General features: G+C 44.0%; 1 protein-coding gene across 1 annotated transcript in view; it reads right to left on the bottom strand.

Moving 5' to 3' along the window:
- ELP3 (elongator acetyltransferase complex subunit 3) overlaps positions 1–27,660 on the bottom strand; it is an 81,730-nt gene that overhangs the window by 21,038 nt on the left and 33,032 nt on the right. Inside the window, exons 10-12 of the mRNA XM_084513971.1 lie at positions 13,341–13,534; positions 8,132–8,222; positions 4,503–4,568 (exon numbers count right to left, since the gene is read on the bottom strand). Coding sequence (XP_084370097.1) covers positions 4,503–4,568; positions 8,132–8,222; positions 13,341–13,534 — 351 coding nt within the window. The remainder of the gene's footprint in view (positions 1–4,502; positions 4,569–8,131; positions 8,223–13,340; positions 13,535–27,660) is intronic.

Raw genomic sequence — 27,660 nt, 5'->3', positions numbered from 1 at the left:
GCAAGACATCATAAATTTCGTGTGCTTCACAGAATCAGCAGATTGTGCCTGTTATTCATTTAGAGACACCAAAGACACCAAACCTATCCCAACAGGCGCCCTGAGAACTGACCAGTAACACCACACCATGTGCCTCAAATCCAGTTCTTGCTACCCATCTACATAAAGGCAGTTCTGAAGATCACAACAAGTGGAAGGGAAAAGCAAAGTGAGAGCTGACAATAAAGATTGTGCTTGGGCAAAAAAAAAATTGGTTCCGCAGAGCACCTAGCAGCTGTAAAGAGTAACTGATGGAGGAGAAAGCAGAAAGAGGGAAAAACGCCTATTTCATGTTACCATGACCTACCATCATCAAGGAGCTGCCTCAGGACCCAAAAAACTTCACAACATCAAGCTTCCTCAATGCAACAAGAGACCTGATCAAACCTCACACAACGGTAGCTGCGTTTCTTTGTAGCAGAGTTAGCACGGAGTTAATTTGACGTATCCTGTGGCTGATGATAAGAAAGTCACATCTCCGGCGACGTGAGTCACTCTGTTTGTGCCCTGAATTGATCTGGTGTGGCTGGAACAGCGACCCATCCTTGCTGCAGGGACTTCCTTGCCCACGTGCAACAACCAGCTGCTAAGCAGACCATAATTATTTCCCACCTTGCCTGGCTCAACAGATGAGTGGCAGCAGCTCTTGCTTAGCTTGTGGTATTGAGGACCTGATGCCCACACAGAACATGTTTGGAGGTTTTTAGTTCTAGGCTGACCCCAAGAACTAGGCTCCATTAATGTCTCAGGTACACTAGGTGTGCTCCTGGAAGGCACCTTCTAAATTCATCTGAAAGCAATCAGGTTTTGTGTTTCAGGTTTTGAAGTTAGGGAATGATCACAGCATTCGTTTCAAAAGCCTACCCCTGAGCTAAACTAAAACCATCAGGTGTAGACATACCTCCACAGCTCTGAGAGACTCCTTTAACTTTAGGAACTCAAATGTGAATGGCCAACAGCAGTGGCTGCCCTGTGCACAAACGTGGTGGTGGTGTATCCAACATTTCCTCCCTGATGGCACAGGACAGGATTGATCCCTGGGTATACCTTGCCATGCTCTTCCCACTACTACAGAGACTCAAGCAAAGGACATCTGTGGGTTTTTGTGTTTTGTTTTTGTTTTTTTTTCTTTTTTCTTTTTTTTCTACAAATCCTCTAATACCCAGAAATCCATGAATTAAAGATTTGTTTACAGAAAAGCCATAAGGGATTCTGTCGCCTGCCTGCTCTACTCCATGACGAAGCCTGGGTGAACACAGCTCACAATTAAATCCCTTACTGACTACAGAAGCAGGGCTCATTTCAGCACTGACGTACAGCTCACGGGGTGAGTGCCCGAACAGATGTCTGCCAATGTGCCAAATTCTCTGGGAGCACAGCTACAACTCCAGCTTGCTAAGGACGGCTGGCGCAGGCTGATCCAGATCTACTCCTGTGTACATAACACCACGAGTAAAATGGAAATGTACAGGCAAATACGAGGGCATGAGATTTTCTGAAATACCCAGATTGGGCTGGTAGTGTCATATGGGGAACCCACTGCAGACAAGCAGTTGGGTTAAAGCTTAGTGCTAATTTAAAACAAAATGTTATTACACTCTGCTATACTGAGAGTTCAAAGCGGCAAGATTTGGGAACTTCTGAGTTCTCCTGAGGACAAAAACAAAGCAAAAACTAGTAAATTTGGCGCCATTGCTTGTTCTCCAGTAGGCCTAGAAGCTGTTATGCCAACGACCAGTCCAAAAGGCACGGGTAGGCAGATGAAGTAAGATTGCAGGAACCTCCACCAGGCAGCTTTATACTATCTGCATTTTAATAGCATCATAAGCACGTAGCAGACAACCTGATCTGCTCAGAAAAGTCTTGGATCGAGTCTTTCGTATTCCCCACCGTGCACAACAGAGGGGCCTAGGATAAAAAAATCCCCTCAAAGGGTTTGCAGCGACTCACGAGATGCACAAAGCCTTCTCCTTTATGGGATACTGGTGGAAACTTGGCAAAAGCCAGCCCGGCTCACCTCCTGGTCGGTCGGTGCCCAGCCACGCACTGCACGCTGCAGTTCCCTGTGTCAGACCCTCACCTGAACCACCCCGTGTGCTGGGGAAGAATAATTCTCGTTAGGGTGGACGACCATGTCAATATGCAGACCTATTAAACGGCTGGTACAGTCTGGCTTAAATTTGCTTTGACAAATAAAGGGAAAACCCAGGTGTAGATTGTGCTTGACCTAGAGCAGCTACTCCCTGCTTTGAAGCCAGCCTTCCTCTCACTAAGGCTCTCCACCGAGATCATTATCTTGATACAAAAAAAGAACTGTTTTGCAGAAACAGCAGCTTCTTACAGATATGAACCTGTATTAGTGTTAAAGCAGAAACTGTAACCGAGCTGTCATTGCCCTTTGCCTCTCCAAACCTGTCAGTCCAACCTCTCTTTACAGCAGCAATCCACCAGAGCATTTTTAAGGCTATTACGTAGCACTATCCATCTTTAACCAGCCTGAGAGCAAGCGATCTTAACCATCTCCTTCCTCTGCGATGGAGAAATGCCACTAATTGAAAAGGGAGCTTAGAGACAGCTCTGTAAATAACCAGCTACGGGCAAGTAATCCACTTCAAATTGATTTCTTTTAAAGACTTTTAAAAGCAGACACACCATCACCATTGTAAAAATATATACAGCCTACTGATCCTGAACACAAAGAAGTTGCATCAAGTGTAATTAATTATAGGAAACGATTAATTTATTTTACGTCTGACATGATAGTCTCTCTTCTCAACAGAATGTGTTGTTTATTTACGAAGCCGAGAAAAACATCATACCTTGTCATTAGTCTAAAGCTCATGAAAAATTATACCATTTTCTGAATTTTCCTCTTGGTTGCTGTCATGATAAATTTTGCTAAGACTACATAATGACATCCTCCTGCCACTCAGCTAGATGAGTTTAACAAAGGGAATATTCAACATAATGTTGCTTTGAAAACCCTGTGATAAGCTATTTGCTAACTACTCGGGAAATTTACAATTTAAATTAGATTAGCACTGCTGACAACAGACATCTTTGGAAGATATTTTGTGAAATGACCACGAATTAGGAAACGGGGAAAGAGCAGAAAGGCTGCATGGCCTATGTACAAATGAGTCTGTACAGCCTCAGCACAAATCTACCAAGAACAAGATAATTTATTTGGGATCATTACAGATTTCCATGCTGGATTTCTGTTATGCAGTCAGCGAGATGGGAAATATTCCACTCCAGCTGACTCTACATAATGGCAGGAGAAAAATAGAATATGGCTCCCAGTAATCTCTGATTTGCAAAGTGAGAACATCTTTCAGATGCTAAGCTCGGAGAATATTCATGCTACTTCTGGCACCTCACTTGGAGCCTCTTTGATGCCTAAATACTCAGCAGAGCTTCCAAAATGCAAGTGAGAGGACCTCTGCTAGGAATCTCTGTGTTGACACATAGATTAGTCCCGGTTTAGTCAGTCACATTTAGCAAGTGGGTACGTGCCCACTGCACAGTGTGTCATTCTGACAGCTTTCTACTTGAGAGAGGCAGCACTTGCTGTCTGGCACGAAGAATTCATGTTTGAAAGAAGAGACAATATGTGATGGACAAACTCTGTAATCATCGCAGTCTCTCCTTACTGTCAGCAGGAAGGAACAGGAAGAGAATGCTTCCAGGATGTCATTTATATGGCACGGCACCCATGCATACAAAGATAGATCCCACATGATGTGATGTTAGAAAGCTCATCTCCTTGGTCCCAAACATGGCCATGGACGTCCTGGCCACTCTCTGGAGGGATCGATCCCTTCTTGTAACTGGAGTGAGATGGAGGATTAATTTCCTGAACTGAACGTCTGAAGTTCAGCTGTGTATCTTTTCCTTTCTACAAAATAAGCACGGCAATCTTTTTGTGAACTATTTCAGGAAGGAAAAATACACCGTGTGTTACGTGCCCAATGGACCTGCTGACATTAATATATACAGATAGATGTGCAGAAGTGGATTTATACATGCTCTGTTTGCCTACACAAACATACACATTCACACAAAAAGCTGTAAATTCGCCTTGCTAAATATTCAATCCTGTTCAGCATGCACATACTGTGGGTTTGCTATTTTCCAAATCCTTTTTTTTTTTTTTTTAATGATGGGGGAGAAAAGGGAAGGTTGAGAAGCAGTAAAAAGAATTGCTTATTTTTTAAAGCAGTGCAAATAGTCAAATAACTGGTGGCTGTAGTCAGTTCATTGAATATGGTGGCCCATAAATTCCAACATGTGACTGCAGTCAAACAAAAAACGTCCAAAGCTGCTGTGAAAAAAAATGGAAAACTGGATCCAGCTTCAAAGGCAAACTGCAGGGCTGGATGTTCAACAAATGGATCCCAAAACCTCCATGCATGTAATAAATTGTGTCTGTAGTTAGCTTTTATAAAGCAAATAAATCCTACCTGATACGGTCTCACTTTATGGTGAATTTCTTGAATTCCAACCTCTCTTGTCCTTACGTCACGACACTTGGAAAAGAAAGGGAGAGAAAAATTACATGGGAGAAAAACATGAGGATCCGAAACACACGGATTTCCAGCCAACCACTGGGTTCAAAACTCAGCTGACATAGCATGAAGCTGCAAGGTTGAATTTCAAACGGGTAGGCTTCAAAATACAAATGCTCACCAGTCCATCCCTGATATATCTTGGAGAGAGGTCTTTGTGCTAAATGGGAAGACATGCTGGTAAAAATCAATTCACTAAGCAACCATTACGGTTCGTGAGGAAAAGTACCCTTGATTCACAAACAGCAGGGTCTGGAGGGAAAGTCAGCATCCACAGAAGAAAAACAGAGAAAGACTTTGGTATAATCCATTTTTTCCCTACACTGGAAAGATTTAACATTGGCAAAATCTCTGCTGGGGCACCAGAGTCCTTAAATAGTCAGTTTTTTATGTTCAGCAACCCTTTTTTCCTTTTAAACTATCGCACAAGAACTGTTGCAGAAGTCCTACCCAAGTATAAGAAAGTAAAGCTAACGCTGATCTGGCCTCCACAGAGGCTTGGGACCAGGAGAAAGTAGAAAACAGGCAGCCAGAAGAGATTTTCTCTTCCTTAGGAGTCAGAAAAGGGAAGGAGACAAAGCTCCACGCTCGGTGCTGAAGAGATGGGCTATAGCTCGCCTAACCTCTTGTGCTTCTCAGCAAAACCAATGAAAGTTGAGCAATTTGGCACCAATTCATGTTAGTGAACAGTTGTGATGCTCCCAGCACTCCTACTGCAGAGACTGCGTGAATTCACATCTTAGCAGGCTTTACTGTCAAGGCCGATGCAAAGGTTAATCCAACTTTTGTCAGCCAAGCACGGCCGCAATGCTTTTATCCAAAACAGCTGAGTTTAGTTGCTCACTGCTGTTCTCGGAGGGAAAGAAGACAGCTTTCACCAACAGGCTGTAATTGCTCCATCAGCAACAACACCTACCTGTCCGTATGTTTCCAAAAGCCCGACTTTCAGATAGGAAAAGGTGTCAAAATCTAATTCACACAGTAACTCGGAGCGTCCACAACAAGCACAGCTCTATCACATGCCCTGTGCTCTTCTCAATCCTTTTAAATACTATTATCAACATGGAACAACAATCTCCCAAACAGCAGGAAAAAGTGGGTTTTGTTTGTTTGTTGCTACAGTGGGCTATGCCAAAACTGGGATTCACTTTAGTGCCATGACTCTAGAGCAAACTCTTCTTTGTTTTACAATTGTTTGACTGCCCAAACAGTGCAGTAAAAGGCAGGGCACTTCCCTCTCTTCATTAAGAGCCTCAGACCTGAGAAAGGACGATGTATTCTTGGATGATGGTTTTAGATTCTGTGTCCCAATCTATCGTTTGCATGTCTCCAGTGGCAGCCAGTGGCTGGCAAGCTCAAAGGCCAGCATCCTGTGCCTCCAGGAAGAATTTCAGGAAGAATTTCTTTCTAGCAATCGCAAACGCCAGTTGTGGTGCTGGCATGCCTGATTCCCAGCCCTCAAAAACTCCTCACCGAGACGTTCTGCAAAGAGAGGATAAGACAAAACTGCCACAGCTGGCTGATCTTTACTGAGCGTACGTGTATGATTCCTGCAAGTCCCTTCCTCATCTCAGCCTTCTCTCCTTTTCCAAGCTAAGAGAAAAAAAGGACAAAGCACATTTCTGGCTTTTTTCTCTGACCCAAGGAAATCACACCAGTACCTTACATTTCAGGCTATATTGCAGCAGATTGCCTGGTTTCTCATTCCACCAGCTGCAGTGTTTCTGCCTCACTAAATTAAAATCTATAATCATCTGCACAGCAGTGATTTTTTACAGATTTGGGTCTTCTAACAGCGATGACTGCCTGCTTGACAAGCCCTTTAATGGTTCGGCTCAGTTACCGGGCTCAGCCCTGACCACCATGGATCAGATATCCCCGTTTCTCCAGCTGGTCTTGATCAGGTTCAGATCAAGAGAAGTGGTTTTAGCATCAAACCCAGGGAAGAGTTCACTATTAGCCCTAAAGAGCTCAATTGAAAAGGCTTAGCTGCAGCACGGAGGTTGTCCCCCCTGCCTGGTTTTGAAGTGAAAAGCCAGCAGGAGGGATGGAAGCTTTGGCGGCCAGAAAAGCTGTCTGCCAAATCCTGGCTTGCTACCGGAGAGAGTCTGGAAGGAATGATTTAAGGAGAAAGTGCAGGGCATCAGCTCAGGAGAGATTAAGTTGGTAGAGAAAACCCAGCTGGAAGGAAGGCAGGCTGGAGTTTATTTGCTGATCTTTTGCACCGCAACTGCCAGATCCAAGCGAGATGGCAAAGGCAGTAGGGAGCTACACGTAGCCTAGAGAACAATCCGTGTTAAACACCAACAACATAGTTCAGCACCGTGAGTTTATGTGGGGCTACAGGTACACAACACACAGCACAGCAGATGAAACCTTTATTATTGCTTCTTCAGTATCCTTGGTATTTAAACAAAGAGATGAAAGCTTAGCTTGTGTACATCTGTAAAAGCTGTAATTACTGTTCTGCCTCAAACCATTCCTTTACTTCTGTTTTCTTTTTTTTTTTTTTTTTCCAAAGCTTCCCCCTCTCATCCCCTATGCCCCAGTTAGAATAAAACAAAATCTAACCCATCCAGAAGCACACGCAGCCACACATCTGGATTTGGCTTTTGCATCCCTCCTAGTACACCAAGGCTCTCACTACAGTCTAGGTTGCTTCATGCTGGCCTCTTTCCCGTCCTGCTGGGATGCCTTAAAACCTCTTTAAGGAGGTTTTAAGGAAAAAAAAAAAAGGAAAGGTGAGCTAGAGGGAGGGAGCACTAAATCACAATACACATGTATGGAACAGCTGTGTGAGGATCTGCCTCTGCACCAGGACACCGAAGCAATTAAAACCCTAAAGGAACAGTGTGAAGGAGCGTGGGGTTCATGTGATGTTTTGTCTATGGAGTTGGGTGTCCCAGTCCCAAGAAAGGCAGAATTCAGGCATAACTTCACCAGAGGCTGCAGGAGCTTCAAACTGTGGCTGAGCAGAGTGTATGGGGCACAGCCAACGTTGACTGAGGAGCATCACGGCTGGGTACGCATACCTGCCTCTGACTTCAAGTATAATTGCACTTCTCCCTCCTCTCCACTCCTGCTCATATCTTTTATTTGACCTTAGAAATATCAAGGATATCAAGGCTCATTTGCCTGTGCTGAAATCTCTCTTTGAAGATTTGTCTGGACTCAGCCTAAGAGCTTTTCTTCCAATTGTTAGTCAAGTAAGTGCATGCGTGGGAAAGAGAAAGGAAGACGAATTTCTAATGGCATAAATTAAAAACAAACACTCCTGCCTTCTCTCTGCTTTAAAAGGTTTCATTCTGTTAAAAACCTGAATAAAAGAAAAGAGTTATCAAGTCCCTTCAGGAATGGGGGCAAATTCTAGACTAAAAACCAACAAAACGTGTCAAGCAAAAAGAGCTTTTCCAAGATATCATCACAGCATATTCTGGTCACTACTTTCTTCTCAAAAAGGATCTGCTATTTCATGTGAAATTACCAGACAGCTCTCCCTCAACACCAAGTGACAAATATTTTACCTGTGTCCCAAGATCTTTCATCCTGGCCAAGGCAAGCTCTCTCAGGTTCCCGTGCTCCACTCCGGAGCTCACTAGTGGCATCGGAATATCTCTGCGCATGAAAGGAAAAAGAAAAACCTCAAACAGCTGCATTAGCAGGCAATAAACCAGAAAGTACCATTATGGTCACCTAGGCCATGATCCCAAATAGCTGACCACAGAACTTACCTGAATTACCTTTGTTTCAAGTATTTGGTTGAAGAAGAAATAACACAGGCGAAAATCAACTAAAAGCAGGAGGAAAATGAAGGGAAAAAGCAACAGAGCTCATTTTAGTAAAAAAAAGTCCGAAGACAAAAGTAGGCTTTTACAACCCTGAGAAATAAGCTACAATTTTGCTCTCAGTTCTTCACTTGGAAAACTGAAAAAAGGATCACCCAGCCCAGGTTGTGTGTAGCCTAGGACTCCAAGCCAGATGTTCTTCATGGTCCCTGCTGCTGGAGACCAGGGGTTGGGAACCAGAGCTCGCCTTTCTGCTGGGTCCGAGCTGAATGCCCATCAGGGAAAATTCCTCAGAATGACAATGTTTTTTTGTGTTGGGAAGCTTGCTGTTTAAAGCTGAGGAAGTTTTGTTTAGCTGATGATTTGCAGCAAAGCCCAGGCAGAAAATCGAGGTGCTTCCTGTGGGAATATAAATCAGGGGGTCTGCAAATGGCAAGACGCCCTTGTTCAGCTCTCCAAGGGAGGTACGAAAATTGAATTTGAAAGGAAAGACCAAATTTGGCCTCTCCACTGCCTTCCAGAGTAGTTGGTCCCACTTGACATTAGGAAAGCAGGATAGCATCCCTAGGGAAGGAAGGATTTATGGACCCAGACCAAGCAGAAAAAGAAGCATGATGATGAGAAGGACACCCCAACCACACACACCTCTTTAATGCAGCGTTTCACAGCGATTCCAAATGCTTCTCCTCCCTCCTCCTGCTCAAACTCCACCCTGGCCCTTCTGATAACACACCAACCCCAGTGCTCTACTGGAAAATGCAAAATCCCTCAGATCCTCTACAAAGAAACAAGGGCTATACAAGTGTGAAAGACACTCAGCATGTTGTAAAAGAGGTTGGTCTTAATACGTAGACGCTCCTTGGTGAGCATTTCTCCTTTGTCTACATAAACATTCAAAAGAGTAAAGCACGGAGCATCACAAAAACATACAGAGAACGAGATGGTTCAGGGAATTGGTAATGTAATTAGCTTAATCCATCTTGGTTCAGTAGTGATTGAAAGTCATCACCATCTAGCAGCTGTCTGATGACCTCTTAAAATGTATTAATTGATCTATTCGGTTCCTTGAGGACTTGCATTTGCATCACGGCCACCATGAACAACTGCTGGGCTTGGCAGCAGCTGTATAAAAGAGGAAAGTCTTCAAGGGTCCTAAAGCCTTGATCCTTGTGCTGCTGTTGCCTTATAGAAGTCTTCTTTTCTTTTACTATAGTTTTCTTTTACTATAAAGAATGAAAACAAATGCTTCAGACTGCACCATTCTCTTCCCATTTCAGCATCACACACCACTTCCAGTACAGCTTTCTCCAGCATAAAGCTCGTGTTTTACTTCCCCACCTTGTTTTCCTTGCTCTTCTTCGTCCAGAAGCCGAAAGATCCATGCAAAATTCATTGCCTCTTACCCTCGTGTGCCAAAATGTTGAGGCAAAATACAATTAGGCAACCAGTTCATTTATTCCGTGGATTTCTTTGAGTAAATACGACGCTGTAGAACCAACACAACATACTTCAAAGAGCTTCAATTAGAGGAAATGAGCACTTCACATTGTGACTAAAGGACACACTAGAGGAGAACAGCGTTTTCATCAGGGCATGTTAGATCTACAGTGATAATCTAACTAAAATGCCTTTTTTGCTAATTATGGAACAACTCCAAAAAGTCAGACTTTATGTATTTCTCCTATAGGGATGTAGATAAAACAGCCTAACATCTTCCAGCACCAAGTCTTTAGCTAAATCCAGAGTCAGCTACGAAAGAGCAGATAATCTACTGTAAATAAATGAAAGATTACAAGATACAGTAACCTGAGCCTCTCTCATCTCCCTGCTAGGCAACAAATTAAATTGAAATATAAACGTGAAAAATAAGCTTTTTAATAAAAAGCAAGCAAGAAATAGCTTCTCTAGCCGCACTTCAAATGAGGGCAGAGTATTTAAACAAATACCCTGTGTGCATCACTGGTGTACACATTAATGGCCTGTTTTGAACACCCACCAGACAGCAATGTACTGATTTCAGGAGCTGTTAAAACGCTAACTAAGTTGAGGGATATGGGGGATTAAATCCTGACCTTACTACAGTTCATGTGCAATTTGCCAGAAGCTTCAACGGGGCCGATTTCATCTTCTGTTTCTCGAATACTCGGGTTCACAAACACTCAGGACAAATACAGCAATAAGCATCTCCAGAGGTCCGAAGTAACCACAAAGAATTATTCCCCTCCAACCAGCCATTAACATCTCAATCTTTCCATGGTGTTTTGCCAGGGATACCTCTCCTGTGCTCCCCCAAGTTGCTAAATTGCATGTTTTGAACATGTGGCAGACTACACGAACATCAAGTCTCTTTTGTTTCCTGAAAACCTGCTTGTAGGGACCGGAGATCTCACACGGTGGTCCCAATAAGGGAGGGGATGGATGGCTCAGCCTTTTTCTGGTGGTGTTTGGTACAAAACCTGAATGCATGCATAGCCAGGCAGCGTGCAGGGAGCTCAGCACAAGCTGCCTTCCAGGGAGGCAAACTGAAACTGGAAAGACGGCAAAAATAGAGCCTGAAATGCAAGAGGTGAAGGAGGGAGGAGCTGGGGAAGCAGACAGGAGGGAGATGGAAAGGGAATGTTGCAGGGGGCTGCAAGGGGGAGCTGGAAACGGTCGCTATCCTCAGCGAAGCAGTGCTGGGAAGAGGCCACGAATCCTTCAGCAATCTGGCTTTGCTCATTATTCTGCCGCAGAGTCACACAATGACCCTGAAAGCAATTTAGATCAAAGTAATAGCTTTTGGACTTTGCACTGGAGGTGTAAAAATCTGTAATCACCAAGAACAAGTTTCAGATAACATTGAGGCAGTCAGCAAGAAAACAGCTATTCCACTGGAACATAATAACTGACAGCTGGATGACAGCTGGACGGGGGCTGCTGCCGCCAGAGGAAGAAACCCATCATCAGGCTCTGGGAAACCAGCACACCAAGCAAACCCTCTGCCAGGCCCGTGTTCTTCAGGAGAAGACCTGCAGCCTTCTGCTTTCCTCTAAAAATAAAGCCATTGGTTTTAGATACAACCTGTGGTAAGAGAATCCCCAACAACGGGGCCGCTACGTCTGTACTGGAATCCATCAGGCAGAGGGAGATGGGCGTGCAGAGGGGAGAGGCAGGAGGTTTGCTTTTAATGACGCTTCGACAAATGATGTGACAAGCCTGGGGGAATAGCAAGTAGATATTTCCTCTAAGACGTGTTTTGCCTTCTTAATCAGCATCACATCCTTCTTCTCAGAGCCACAGCCACGAGCCTCTCACACTAGTGGAGATCTGCAGGAAGGGTCTCCTGGTCACCGAATCCATGTCTCTGTTACCTTATACTGCTGGAACACGTCCACATTCATCAGCCTAACCAAGCTTTCCAATCTTCCTGCTTTCTTCTCCTCCTCTTTGGTAACTCTGCAAAGCTCCCGAATCTCATCCCTTTGGCTGACAGAAAATTTCCAGCTTCCTCTGTCGCTTTATCCGAGGCTATTTCCCATTTCGTTCTGTGCCCAAATCAATCTTTCCATTTCTTAAAGTGTTATTTTCCTTCCCTCATAAACTTGCAGAGGTTTTCTGCCCACCTCTATCCTTCAAAAAGAAGACTGATGCTCCTGTGCACATACTTCCACAGTTCATTTTCTTGAAGATGGGGATTACTCCAGATAAGGGCTTACCAAAGTCTGCATTAATACCTCTGTCTCCAAAAAGTTATCTTGGGGGAAAAAAAATGCTTTTCACAGCTGCTTTCACCAGTAGCTTATTTATATTATGGACCAAGACAGTGGAAACATTTCCTCCTCTGCTATTTTCACATGGCAATCTCCCAGTCTGCAGCACAACCTCCTCAGAGCTTGACCTCAAACATTCCTGAACTCCATCTCATCTTGTTATCACTCCAGCTTCAACACCACCAGATCCTGCTTGTGCATCCTCTCTTTCAGGGATGCTTTGCACCATCCACAAGGCTTCCTCAGTGCCCTACTACTTTTTGTATTAGTGTAAATAAGTACAATTTTGAGCAAGATGTTTTTTTTTTAATGGACGTTTGAGAAATTCCACTGACAAGGCTGCATCCATACTTTGTCAAGGCTACCCAGTGTTTCTTGCCTTCAGCAACTTTCTTCTCTGCCTCGTTTTCTCACTTATCCCTGCTCCATAATACACTTCCAAGAGGGCATAAAAAACAAATGCCTTACAGAAGTCCAGGCAGGTGAGGTGGAAAGCACAAGGCTTTCTCATTCTGCACTCTAGAGCTAGGCGCTGGCACCGTTTCTGGCTCGTGTAGCTGGAAGCCAACCAAGCAGTGTCTACACATGCAAAAAGAGCTAAGTGTGCTGCAGCCTCCCTTCCTACGATCAGACACGTAGAAGATAACAGCAGAAAAAATAATCCAAGAAGGACCCCACACTGAAAACACAATGCTAGGGCAAGTATTACTTACCGCCCCAGGAAGGGAGGCTTCTGAATGGCAATAACAGCACTGTCATAATACAGTGATGAAAATCCTGCAATGCCCATGGGGAAAGACAGGAAGTCTTTAGAGCAACAGGGAAAAAAAAACAAGCCTCGTAGCTCCTGTAATAAATATAGGAAACTTCGCCCACAGCCAAGAGGCAATTATCCATCACTATCATCAGAGTACTGCGTGTGCCACATCCTATGCTCGTCTGACTGGCAGCGAAAACGGGGCCTCCAGAAATCCTGAAGTTTCTGGTTGTATTAGGGAGGCAGTTCAATGTAAATGGCTTCTCGTTCTACTTGGCCTTTCCCCTTCTGAACAGACGGGAGGCAGTTTAAAAATCTTTATAGTGCATTACTGATTACGACTGAAAAATAGCAGCAGGCCGAGTCACATCTTGCTGTAATTAAGGCAAGAATCCCTCCAAGTGCGATAAATCAATACCCAAAGCCCACCGCAGCAAATTACCTCTGAACACGGTACACACGTGTCCACGGAGGGACGAGAGCCAAGATTCTGGCCACCAGATCCACCAGAGTGCTAGGGGGGTAGCTCTTGTATCTCCCCGTCTTCCACAGCTCATACAGACCAGTGCCCCGGATCACTAGCGTTGGGTAGAGCTTCATGCCGTCCGGGCGAAAAGCAGGATTCTCAAAAAACTCCTGCAAAAGTGGAACAAAAATGTGAGTCAGAGAGAAACAAAGCAGATCTCCTGAGGTTTCAATGCCCTAACAAAACTGATTTCAAGACAGGTTCCATAAAACACAATGCTAAGTGTGGCTTACGAACGACTGGCTTACACTGAATTTTCAGTATTTATCAGTTTTCAGCGTTTTTAGAAATAAAAGTATATTATAGACTTAAAGAGAAAGCCGATAAAGAAAAAAAAAACACATGATGATGCTACCAATCCAATCCCTGCGTTGCCGCTACCTTTCAGCACGAATTCAATAGATACTGCTCCATTTATTGTAACAGACTCTGCTCAGAATTAGAACAATAGAGATGAGCGCACTTATCTTCAATCTCAGCAGACCACATTTAGAGATTAATCAATGTGTCTGGGACACATCATTTGAATAGCAATGAAGAAAAACAGATTTATTCCACAATGAGGTTCGGAACAATCCTGGAGAACGGGAGGACACGCTGGATCTCCTGCTAACTTCTGTGAATAAATCCCAGTGGAGAGCTGCAAACTGAGCTCGCACTACACATCAATCATGGTGGTTGTTTTTTTTCCAGATTAAACTTCAGTAATGTTAATTAAAATAATTTACTAATAACAACAATAATATATTAAAAAAAAAACAACAGGTAAGGCACCCTGAACCAAAGAGCCATTAAATTAAGTGATGGTATAGTTCTCCTTCTAACTGCATCTCCAGGCTAAGTATAATACTGGATTAGACCACTGCACACTTGAAATCTCCAGCTTGATCCCTCTCCAGCTCAGTGTTCTTGTAATAAAAGAACCTCAAGTTTATTAAGCTGAGTTAATGGCTGGCTATCGCGGTCCCACCAGTTGCTGCGCCAGCTTTGGTGCTCCCCAGCACTTTGCTTTAGTGCTTCGATGCATTCACGTGGCCCGGCCCCACTCTGCGATTTTCCTGCTGCTGCTGTGTGTTAAACCAGCTCCTGGAGAGCTCCTGCAAGCCCTGACGCCGGAATAAAGTGCCATTAGCAGCCTGCTGGGAGCAGGATCTCCCTGCGCCGAGCGGCTTTGTTGCTGCACAAACCCAGCCTTTAACTGCTTAAAGAAATGGCAAATGGTTTGCTGCTGGCTTGAGCACACCAAAAAGGATCTGCACGGGCTCGAATGCGTGCGAGATCCAGCACAAGGATGGGAGGGAGGGAGAATGGTGAGAGGAACAGCAGGACCACATCAGCCTGGGCCATCTCAAGCAGGCGCCCTGCCGAAGCCTCGGCCAGCTCCAGCAGCCTCTGTCCTGCACGCCCACACTGCTGCTCCTGCTGGGCGGCTCCAGAGCAAAACACATCAGAGCGAATGCATCTGTAAAAAAGAAAGTGGTCAAAACCCTCTTCCAGCAGCCTCCTGAGCCATTGTGTACATCTGAACAGAGAGAGCGAAGAGGAATCAGCCTGAGACACAAAACAAGATAAGGACTGTGGACAAAGTTCGTGTTGCTGCTGCAAAACTGAAAATCTACCAAATCCTGCATTTCTCCTCAAAGAGTGCCCAAGACATGAGGCCACAGAGCACCTCAGAGGGACAAGGTACCTTGTGTGTGTCCCCACTAAGCTGTGCTCCTTGCGAAGTGAGTGGTTTGTAGAGAAACAAGCCAAACACAGACAGAAACCGGTGACTGGACCCCAGCACCACAGCGCTCACACTGGAGTGCGTTTGGGTACAAAAAGGTTGGTCTTCTCCTTTTCCCAGCTGTTTACGCACTCTGTACAACCCCCCTGTTCATCACAAACCTCGTATCACCACCAGGAGACGAAAAACACTCATTTTGCCAGCTCGGTGAAATCATCACCATCACCATCATCTCCGAGGCGAGGACGTAAATGACTTCCTCGGAGGCACTCGGGGCTGGCTCGCGCTCCCTGCCCTGCCCACGCCTCCTGCCAGCTCCAGTTCCTGCAGACCCTCGGCCAGGATGACTCACCTCACTGATGCGGGAGAACACGTTTTGGGGAGAATAGTTTTGTTTCGGTGTTGGACTGGGTTACGGAGAAGACTAACGAGCAGTAGAGGAGAAGTGGTGGAAGCAGGATCTGCCCCCATGTGCTGTGTCTGCTTAGAGCACCTCCCAGAAGGGTTCGTCCTCCCCTTTGCCCCAAGGGCTCAGTTTGACTTTGCAGGTAAATCATAAATACCATAAATCACAAATATCATAAATCACAAATATCATAAATCATAAATATAATAAATCACAAATATTATAAATCATAAATATCATAAATAATAAGTATCATAAATCATAAAAGAGATAAATATCATCCTGGTGGCCGAGAGGGAAGGCAGGCGTGGTGCCCTTGGCCAACCACCCTCCTCACTTCTTTTGTGCCAGCCCCAGTGTGCATCCGACCCTCAAGATGCAAAGAGGGGGAAAAAAAATAGTCACCAGGCTCATTTTCAAAGCAGGCAGGTGAAGCAGGTGTTACCCCAAATCATACGGCATATTAGGGGTCAGGAAAATAATTTGGGATAGCATTGGCCTGGACCAACCCTAAAGGACAGCCTTCCCCCTTCTGTGGGTGGTTAGAGGTGCTCTAATGGAAAAGAAAGCGACTGTGAAAAAAGGAATGAGCCAATCTTGTAAAAAGTGACTGCTTTAACGAGAGGAGTTATGGCCAAGCAGAGCTGGAGAAGAGAAAGACATTATGGTAAGAAAGCAATGACGCTTCCACAATGAGATACGGAAAGGTAAATAAGCCACTCCAGCAAGGGAAAAAGCTTCCCGATAGGCAATGTATTAATATTCGCAACAATGCTGAGCTGAATGCAGCAGCATCTATGATTCACCAGGCAGAATATTTAAAACATTCCCTGATTTACATTGCAGATTAAAGGCAAACGCATCAACACAGTGCTAAGGTTAAAAACATCCAGCAGTCAAAGGCAAGGTCAAAAGTTAAGGTTTCTAATCACATCATGAATTTTGCCACTTCCTCCATGCTGCGTATTTTTTGTCAATATATAAAGCTGGCTGATAATGTTACTTCATATTTCAGTAACACTGGCATTAAAAAGGCAAAGTTTCAGCTTTATTTCTTAAATTATTTCTCAAAATATTCTTCAAGTTTAATTAATAATAAATATTTTTTGAAATAATTTCAAAAATACAACAAAGCAGTATCTCTTTTCTTCCAGAACCCCTTTTTTCAGTGGTAAACTTTAAAGAGTTTCCGTAAATCCCAATGTTTAAAGGCTTAACCTTTTCCCATTTGTAAACAGTTTTGATTGAGTCTCTCACGAAACAAAAGGAACTACAAAATGCCAACACATTCGAAGCTTTAGTAGTAACTGTAGCCTTTCCTTTTTTTAATTAGACACCTTAAAAGGTGTCTTCAACTGATAAAACCGTTCAGAACAGCTTACTGCCAAAACAAATTTAATCCCTTGAGCAGCATCTGTTCAGAGACCACCATCCAAAGCACCTCTGGAGTCAAAAGGAGGCTTTAGAGCAGGTCTAGGCAGGCACTCAATCAAGACTTAAATCCACTTCTGCTAATGCCCTGCGATGCAAGAGGCTACAGACGACCTGGAGAGAAAGGATCCCTACATATTTCCCGGCTTTTTGAATCACTTGAGGACGCGGCGTTGTACTCTCACACACATGAATATTCTAAATGGAAGCACATACAACTTCAAAGCTACTAAACCAATTTTCTTTGAACTTCCAGTTCTCTCCCCTCTAGCTAAAGACTGTAATCCAAGTAGCACTTAGCACTTCTTGTATAATAAAGATGGATGCTGGAGTAAAATTTTAAATTTGCGTACGTAGATGATGGACAGGATGTAAAGGATCGTCGTGGTGGTTTAATAATAATAAATACATATATATAGTTCAGATCAATCAAAGCTTTTAATGACCTGGAAGTTCATAAACATGAGCATTTGTATACCCTAAAATACCGTGTGTCATAACCTTGGCCAATTTATGTGGTAGGAGAGGAACATTGAGTATTCTTTCACAGCAAATAATATACTGAGTAACCAGAAAAACCTGGAATTCACTTTTTTTTTTTTGTTGCTTCACCTGAGCTCCATTAAACATACTTTACTTGTAGGAACAGCTGCTCTACGAATTGCAAACAATGAATCTTAATAAGATCCCATCAGCACACACTCAGGCTACAAGGTTATACAAGTTAGCTGCTAAAATGTTTTATGAGAATAGTAATTGATTTTACTAGCATATGCCTTTGTTGTAGAAGTTCCCTGTTATTAAAGCTAATGGCGTCTGCAGGATCCATTCATCCACCACCTCCCAAACTCACTGCCACTATGAATAATCAGGGTCCGACGGGTGTAAAGTTAGTCATTTAGATGCCAAGAAGCTGCTGATTTTTCCATCAAGGCAGACGTATCAAAGTGCATGATGGAATCCTTTTGTTCAACTCCCATCAATTGCTTTGAGTCTTATAAATTGCATGACACTGTAATTGTTGTCCAACAAAACAGACATTAAGTAAAAATCAAAAGTCAACATAACACTAATGTGAAGCAAAAAAAGCTCAGAACATGAGATGGAATCTGGAGATGAAGTCCTGAGCTCAAACATTTCACTTTCTTACATGTTTGCAACAACCTTTTTGAATTATAAATCTGTCAGTCAACCATCTATCTGTTCACAGTTGCAACAGAAAGGTCACAATGGTTTGGAATCATAATGAGACTACACACTGGTTTGGTTTGGTCCCATTTTCAAGTTTGGTCATACCACGTATCAGCCAATATTAAAAGATTTCATCTTTTCATTTCCATCTGATTTTACTGATCACTCTAAGCACAAAAAAAAAAAAAAAAAACGAATGTTTTGAAGAGACCCAAAAGCTGTAGTTCTTCCCTTTGCTCCAAAAGGAGACTGTTTTTATTGGATTCCACTTCATCTTCTTACCAAACAGAGATTCAGTTGCCATCTTTAATCTTCCTGCTCTCAAGATGTTCAACTGTTGTAGGAGATATCAGTTATAGGATAAGCGAAGCAATTTATATTAAGCGTTTTACAAAAATGTCAGGTTTTGTTAAAAATAAAGGTCACCAAAACCTAGCTTTTAATGACTGTCCACTAGAAATGAGGTGCCTCTCAACCTGATTCCATGAACTTGAATTGGTTCCTTTACTGTAGTCCCTGCATTAGACAGATGATTAAATTCACGTCCGACTGCATTAAAATGAATGGTATCTTAACTCTCCATATCGCAGCATTCCTTATCTCCATCAGCTGTATTATTTATAACTATTAACAGTGGTAACACTTGAAAGCTACTGCGTTGAGTGACACTTCCAACTCTACAGGGAGTGAACAATCACTTAGTAGTTTAATTATATGCATTAATAGAAGCTTGTGGCTCAAAAAATGTGGCTCCATTTTAACTTGAAATTTGCATTTTCCCCCTCTTTCTTGTAAATGCTGCTCTAATTAAAATGTAATGATAGGATCTGCGTTCACTGATACTTACAATGGCCTACTGACCGGGAAGTAGGGACCGTAATGCCTTTTTACTGCACTTTGCTACAGCCTGCGATTACGAACATTGTCAGCTACCAGATGTCACCTGGGAAGCAGGGAAAGGCAGTGCCAACAGCGAACCAAGACATAGTCATTTTAAAGTCATTTAACATCAATATCTGTCAATTGACTGACCTTTGTTGCCCTGTTACCAGGAAATAATAAGATGCTACTTTATAGCTATTCTGGACACCACCTTTTTGTAGACAGAATTCTGATAAATTAGACATTTTTAGGTACGGTTTACCACTCGGTGAAGGAACGGTGAAAAAAATCATGATTACTGTAATGCATTTTACGAATGCATGCGTGTTATACACTGTGATCATAGGATCACAGAACATCCTGAGTTGGAAAGGACCCAAAAGGATCATATCATAGAATGGTTTGGGTTTCAAATGGCCTTAGAGATCATCTAGTTCCAACCTCCTGCCAAGGGCAGGGACACCCTCCACTAGAGGATCACCTGGCTCCACACAACACCCCCCAAAACCCAGACCCTGTGTCTGAGAGCGTTGTCCCAATGCTCCTTGAACTCCAGCATGGTCAGTGCCATGACCACTGCCCTGGGGAGCCTGTCCCAGTGCCCGACCACCTCTGGGTGCAGAACCTTTCCCTCACCCCCAGCCTGACCCTGCCCTGTCCCAAATCCATGCCGTCCCCTCGGGTCCTGTCGCTGTCCCCAGAGAGCAGAGCTCAGCGCCTGCCCCTCCGCTCCCCTCGTGAGGGAGCTACAGGCCGCCATGAGGCCTCCCCTCGGCCTGCTCTGCTCTGGGCTGAACAAACCAAGGCACCTCAGCTGCTCCTCATACATCTTGCCCTCCAGACCCTTCACCACCTTTGTAGCCCTCCTTTGGGCACTTTTAAGTCCTTCTGATATTGTACTGCCCAAAACTGCATGCAGTGCTCGAGATGAGGCAGCAGCAGGCAGAGCAGAGCAGGACAATCTCTTCAGGGCCAGGTCTGATGCCCCCCAGGGTTCGTTTGGACACCAAGATGAACACAAGCCGGCCATGTGTCCTTGTGGCCAAGAAGGCCAACAGCATCGTGGGGTGCATTTGGAAGACGGTTGCCAGCAGGTCGAGGGAGGTGATCCTGCCCCACCTGAAGTATTGTGCCCAGTTCTGGGCTCCCCAGTACCAGAGGGACATGTAGCTACTGGAGCAAGTCCAAAAGAGGGCTATGAAGATGCTGAGGGGACTGCAGCAGCTATAGCATGAGGACAGGCTGAGAGAACTGGGCCTGGTTAGCCTTGAGAAGAGAAGACTGAGGGGGTTTTATCAATGTGTACAAATATCTGAAAGGAAAGCGTCAAGACGACGGGGCCAGGCTCTTTTCAGGGGTGCCCAGTGACAGGACAAGAGGCAAGGGGCACAAACTGAAGCCCAGGAGGTTCCTGATGGATATGAGAAAACCCTTCTTTACTGTGAGGGTGACAGCACTGGCACAGGCTGCCCAGAGAGGCTGTGGAGTCTCCTTCTCTGGAGATATCCCAAAACCCGCCTGGATGTGATCCTGTGCAACGCTCTGGGTGACCCTGCTGAGCAGAGGGGTTGGACCAGATGATCTCCAGAGCTTCCTTCCAACCTCGTCCATTCTGGGATTCTGTGATCTCCCAAAGCCACCTGGAGGTGGTGCTGGGCACCCTGCTCTGGGTGGCCCTGTTGGAGCAGGAGTGGGATGAGCGGACCCACACGTGCCTCCAGCCTCAACCTTTCCCTAATTCTGTACGTGCCTTCCATGCAAAATGAGCACAAACACAATGCAAAACATTCAGCGGCAATAAGGCAGATGAGCCCGCTATGAAAGGGAAAAGCAAGCTCTAGTATTTCACCTTTGGCAGGCTGGAGCTTGTTCTGCTGACTGTGCACACCCAGTCTTCAAGGTACCTCTAAGTGGCATTTATTTTAAACACCTATAATTAAAATACAATTGAAATATTTCTGTAATAGACCCTTGGGAATTTCCAAAGGTGCCTTGCATTTATATGAAGATGATATGCTGAAATCAGTCATGCCAAATATAACATTATTTCTGAGGCCTGTGAGGAACAGGAGCGTTATCTATCCCCAAAGAGCACAAAGAGTTTTTTTGGGAAGCGACTCTGTGCTGCAATTAGTAAATCTGGTTGTTGCATCAGTGATGTCTGATGCAAACGCACTACAAGGTGGCAACATTTTTAATTAGCCTCCTCTGAAATGTGTATGTTACAATATATCACAAATCTCTATAAAATTGACTCAAAAGCAGGCTTAAAGCAAAGAGAGATCAACTCACTCCTTCTTTATGTCTACACTCATGACAAAATCAAGACAGATCTCCTACAGACGTGACCATGGGACAAAAAGTTCCTACAGCAGAGGATCCCAACCTCCAGCCCTCCAGAAGGTAGCTGTAAAGCACTCTGCAATCAAGGGAGCAAAGGCCATTTTCCAGGTGAACGTTATAATTTTCCCGGCTATTGGCAGCTATGTAATAAAAATCCTTTCAGTTCCTGACATATTGAAGCTGTCACATTTCACCAGAGCACATAAAATATGATTTTGGAAACTACTAAGCCAAGAAAACAGCGCCATAAAACCCAACATTTCGGCCACAGAAGGGTCAGTTCTGTGACTATTACTAACACCGTTTTTTAGCCCATCTGCCTGCAAACGTCTTCAACAATAGTATATATTAACATGAAGAAAAACAGCACATCAGGGCACGTTGTAGCACAGTAGCATACAGTAGGTGGACCAGAGAAGTTTGGTTCAGATCCATTTCTCTAGTCTTTAAATTCCTGAAGGTACAGGCTCACAATACTCAGGAAGTTTATCAGGAGGTTTATTGGTTGCACTTAACAGAATAATCTATGTGTTCACCTCAGGTTGTTCCAGAAAGCCCCATACATAGCCTTTGAATGCCAAATAAAAGTGGATTGACCTGTTAATGTCCAGAGAAAACACTGTAAAAGACCTTGTAATTCACCCTTCAAGGTGCAAAAGCTGTTATTCTTCCACCCATCCCCAAGAGCATCCAAACCATGAAGTCCATGTGCCAAAGGGAACTCTTCCAGAAGCTAACACAACCTAATCCTCGCACTATTCAACTTCAGAAAGAGCAGGAAACATAACCAGACCACTCTTGGGGTGCAACACAACAACTGCAGTGTGGAGGTAAATTAAACCTAATTTACATTTTCCTTAATTCTAGGAAATTGTTGCTGCTGGCCATAGAGGGAACGTGCCAACCTGCCATCCTGTACCTTCCACGGTCTCTTTGTATCCTTGGACTGTTCGGATCTACATGTTGCCTCCTGTCTAACGCTGTTGGACAGTCACTTTCTGCAAGGAGATCCTAGTGTTTGACAGTCCCGGGCACCACTACAATACAACTCAATAAGGAAAGAGACATTTCACATTTGGGAGATGCCTTGGGCATCAGCAGCATGACCTTGGAGCGTGGTTTTGACTCCTGAACACAGTATCTACGCGAACACCAGACAAGTCTCTCCAGATTGTGCTCACTGCACCGAGCAGCCCCATCTGCTCCGTCTTGCAGGTGCTCCAAGTGACTCTCCATTTATTACGCAGTTCTGGAGGAACCCATGAGAATACCTCAATAAATTTGCTGTGAAGTTTCACCTTCACTTTTCCCGAGCGCAGGACTCTGGCCTTTACGTTGCTGGGAGGGTCAGCTTTCCCCTAGGGCTAAGTATGGGAAATGCAGCATTTTTCATTGTTTGAAGTTCATACACGAGTTTTGCAACGCAGAATGTCTTCTACCCTAAAAATCATCGAGACCAGCAACTCTACAATCTTTTTTGATAATCTAACCCTCTTTCATCAGACCTCTCCTCTCCGTAACAAGCATCAATACAACCACACGCTCCCTCCCACCCGACAAAGCCCTGCAAAAGCTTCTCTCAGTTATTACATTCACAGCAAAACCATTACGCTTTTCCATTATGCTTTAAAGAAAAGAAAAAATCAAGTCCTTGCAGATTTAATTTGGACATCACGGTTTACCACCCTCATAGTAGGCATACAGTTGCTGCTGCTGACTTGTGCTAAAATACATATTTTACCAAATGATGCTTTGTTTGCCTAAATGCCTAGCAAATTTGCACTCCATCCAAGACGCATCCTTTTATTCCTGTGCTGCTTTTCCATTTGGCTTTATGTTCCCAGACATATGCTCATTATTGACTTCAGCAGCAAGGGGCCTTAGTGAAAGAAGCCCAGAAAACAACTTCAGAATGCTGGCTTAAAACCACCACTTGAAGAGACAGAGCAACCGTATGAGCCTACGCAGCCCACAGTTGTCTGGGGATTGTTAAGTTCCAAAATGATCTTTTAGTTTGGGTAGAAAAAGGGTCTCGACTCTACCTTTGCACTTCTCAGAAGCTTTTTCTGAATGGGAAGCTATTGTAAAGATAGCGATGGTTATTATCATAACTTTTACGGCCTGAGGAAATTTTATGTGTGGACAAAATATTAATTCCCAAAGACAAAGGGAGCAATCCAAGCAATGCAAAATGCAGTTTTTCCACGCAGCCTTGCAATTCATCATGTTAATACTAAAAGGTACAGCAGCACGTACTGTGTCTGGGCAGCACGATGCAAGGTAGCTGCGATCACGTCGCCAGTGAAATCCTCAGCCTCTGCATTTTCTGGTTGAAGTTGTGACACCCTACCCACATGCATGGATCCCCAGTGATGCAGAAGAGAAGGGACCAGTTTTACCTGCACTATTCAACTGATTCAGCTCTTCTCTTCCCACACATCATCACACAAAGGGTTGCAGCACCAACTTTACTTTGTTCTCACGTTGCACAAAGAGAGAAATCTGCTGTGCTTTGTAGGAAACCTACCCGGAGCTGCTGCAAACACACCCAGTGAGCAAATAAAAGTTGGTTCCACACAGACACTGGAAAGGGAGAGAAGCTTTGTGCACGCAATTTGACCATCTGCAGCAGTGGGCACAAACCGGGCCTTTATCTAGACATTTTATCCCCAGAAATATGAGTGCAATTATCTGTGAAAATAGTTTCCAAAAATAGCCCGCTCCTTACTACCACGATTCCCATTAACATAAAAAATTACCATGGCGTTGGCCACAGTTCATGAAACTATAATTGTTTGCGAACTGAAGAGCTTTTTAGCTCGAACGTTTAGGAAGTCTCCAAGAGAAGCTCTCCTCACTGTTTCAGAAGGACTGATCATTAAGCACTGCCTAATCTGTTTCTATAAATGTGCCCGTGGAAAAAGAAAAAAAAAAAAAAAAAAATTCAGAGGTAATGCTGGCTACCTGCCAATAATAGTGTTTCAATGAGACCTTCAATGGGAACTGAAAGGAAAATCATTTACCCCACTAAACATTTCAGAGAGAGATTTAAAAACAGAGATAATTGTCTTCCCCAAAGAGTACAAAAATCAATGGAGATCAGCAGTTTAAGCATCTTTTATTACATTTATTAAAAGCTCCTGATAGCGCTGTAATAAATTACCTTCATTATGAATTTCAACTCCTTAATAAAAATGAGAGCCCTCCGGAAAACTATCTCCTTATTTACAGCTAAAGGTGATACAACAGTATTTAAAGTTTTACAACACCAAATACATTAGAGAGAGCAACAGTCATATTACCTGTTGCCTTACTTGACCACTTTATTTTTCTCTGCTGTTCACACGCCAAAATAAAGCTGTAGTCCTCTGCTTAACTTAAGCTTGGATGCATCAGGCATTTCACTAAAATTAGTCTATTTCTGAGAAATGCTTATTTAGCCATTCCTTCAGGAGAGAAAAAATACAGCCTGACACGTGACTGTAAGAAAAGGAATTTTCTACCAGACTAAAATAATTCAGCGGTGGCATTTTATTTAAAAACCGTGAGAATGGCTCTAATGAATTGAACCAAATCTCCTCAGTCTGATACTTGTCTCCAATACAGACTAGTAAATGGTTCTGCCTATGCTTTTCCCGTCAGCTTTTTATTTATATGAGACTTCAGATGGAAATGATGAGGCCAGAAAACCTCCCTACAGCTCTTCTCGAGGAAAAGGAAGGTTCTGCCAAAGACTTGCTATGACGCTTTCTCTGACCCTTCCCACACTTGACCCTTCCCAACTTGTAATTTTCTGGCCCATCTCCCTGTTCCTTTTCCTTTTCTCTGTTCCCCCAGTTTATTTCATCTACACAGGAACTTTAAGTCATTTGAGGTGGGCTTACAGACATCCCTTCTGAAGGATCAAAATGAACCACAAGGGTAAACCATAAACAGGAAAAGACCACTAAAAAAACAGAGCAAACAGCCATGCCTTCTCCATTAATAAATGTTACTAGCTTAGTATTGATACCAGAAGAGATCCAGCTTGTTGATGACACTATTACCACTCAGTGACTCTGCAGAAACAGAATGAGGAATTAGCAACAGCATCCTGGGAATTCTTTAGCCTCCTAAACTTTTTGCTTAAATCCAAAGTTCTGCTTGGTAGCCCCGTTGGCAAGTGTGATTCATGAATCCTCCCAACCATTTACCCCTAGAGTCACCTCATCCCTCTCGTGCTACAACAGCAAAGCTGAGTGTTTATCGCGTTCCACAGAATGAGGTGTCTGCTCTGGTAACAATTCCATTATTCCCGCTGAGCCCTTGATTTATTCTAGCTATTATTCTAATTATTTTCTCCGACCACCTGCTACGTGAGGCACTGCAAAGCGGGCTTATCGGCTCTGCTCGCGTTTGCTAGCTCGAAGCAGCAGAGTGCATGCGTGTGCATGTGTGCACGCTACCTGACACGAGGACGCGAGCCGAGGATGCTCCCTCCTGCAGCGCGTTGCCGTCTTTGGAATGGGGTGAAAAGACCTGAAGGAGAAAGGAAATCCTCCGAGGCCACAAAAAGCAGCTGGAGTAATGGGAAAATGGGGCATGCTGGGGGAAGAAGGGCGGGGAAGCAGAACATAACTGGTACACAGAAGCAGTACAACCCCTCTAGTTAAAAAAAGGAGCTGTAGTGATCTTTATACTGAAGGCAGACAGAAAGGCAGCCACCTCCACCTCGCTGTAAAAGAGAGAATATCTACCTATAATAAAAGGTGTATCTAATACATTGACTCCTATCAATAAATTAACGCTTTTGAATAATTATTAAAACACTTTCCAGGAGTACAGTTGCTAAACACACGCAAAACTTTGAAAACACAGAGATGCCTGCACAAGAGGGACCGATGGGCATCGTAGCTGCTGGATGGAAGAAGCAGGTAACACTTCAAAATCAATAGGTCATGAGGGACAGAAGCAATGTTACTCTTGAAACCATAATTACCTGTTCAATTTGAAGAAGCACCCAGTATTTTTAGTACGCAGTCAGCACAATCAGCAAGTTATTATCTTCCCAGGAGAAAGCTCCACATTTAATCTATCAACTGGTAATGGAGGCAGTGTTTAGACCTCCTCCTAAAGTCATCTGGGTTCCTTTTTTGTCCTACCCTTCCCTGGTCTGAAAAGTGCCACGGCTAGAAAGGAAGTTAGCATCGCAGCAATTTATTTTCTCTGAGCTTATTTAGAACTCAAGCAAAAAAAAAAAAAGGAGAAGCAAAAAATCTATAAGGCTCCCTGATAAGGCGCAGGTGTCTGTCCCCAAAAAGTCAGAGGTAGCTCATAGCAAGATACACATTTGTGTGAATTAGGAGACTAAAGAGCCACAAACTGTGTGAAAGAGCACTCCTCCTCCTCGCGAACAGCTTGGTACTGTTGCAAGAACACAACAGATGCTCTCCTCTTGGTTCCTCTCTTTGTTCTCACATTAGTTTTATGCAATAGAAGTGTCTAAATATTTACTAGCACGGACTAACATTGACACAGCACGCCATCTAAGTTGTTTCTAACAACTCAAAGCTAGGATAGAAAATTTTGGGTAGGAAACAGAGAGTGTGCTGTCTAGCTGAATCCCCAGAAAGGAGGAATTGCTGCCTGCTGTACGCTTCAATCACGTTTGCCAGTGCAGGGCTGTGGAAAAACAAAACAAAACGAACGGCTGTTTTCACCCTCTCCTCTCTCTTATTCAAGACAAAGCATCTTTTCAAAATAAATTATAAAGCGTTTCAGATGGGATGAGAAGGGCTGAGGAGGAAGGGAAATGGAAAGGATGCCTCTTGTTTACCACTCCATCTTGAAACGTGTCAGAGTGATCCACAACCTCTCCGCTCTCCTTCCCTGCAGCTCCGTCTCCTGAAAGGCACAGCGATCACTTAGCTGCCCATCAGCCTCGCAGCTGCCTCTTTCAGGCAGGTTTCTCCGTGCACTGGCTGGTCTCCGAGTGCAGACCCTGTGCACCGCTCTGACACGTGCATTTTGGTTCCTTCTCCTCTCCTTTCCCAGACTTTCCTCTCTTTAAATCAACACCGGTGTAATTCCTCTCCACATTGCTGTGCCCGATCACCTCTTCCCCAGCAGCTCACCTCTCCAAGTCCTATTTTTCCTCCTCACTCTGCAGCGTTCACATTGCTTCTTGAGGGCTTCATCCTCCACGCTGATTACTCATCCTCCAGCTCCTCACCTCCACACTCGCTGCCATCCAATCTTAATTTGATCTGCGAGTC

The sequence above is a fragment of the Aythya ferina genome (assembly GCF_964211825.1).
Source record: "Aythya ferina genome assembly, chromosome: 3".
In the NCBI taxonomy this organism is placed as follows: Eukaryota; Metazoa; Chordata; class Aves; order Anseriformes; family Anatidae; genus Aythya; species Aythya ferina.
The sequence above is the reverse complement of the archived record's forward strand: the minus strand, read 5'-3'. Positions and strand labels throughout refer to the sequence as shown.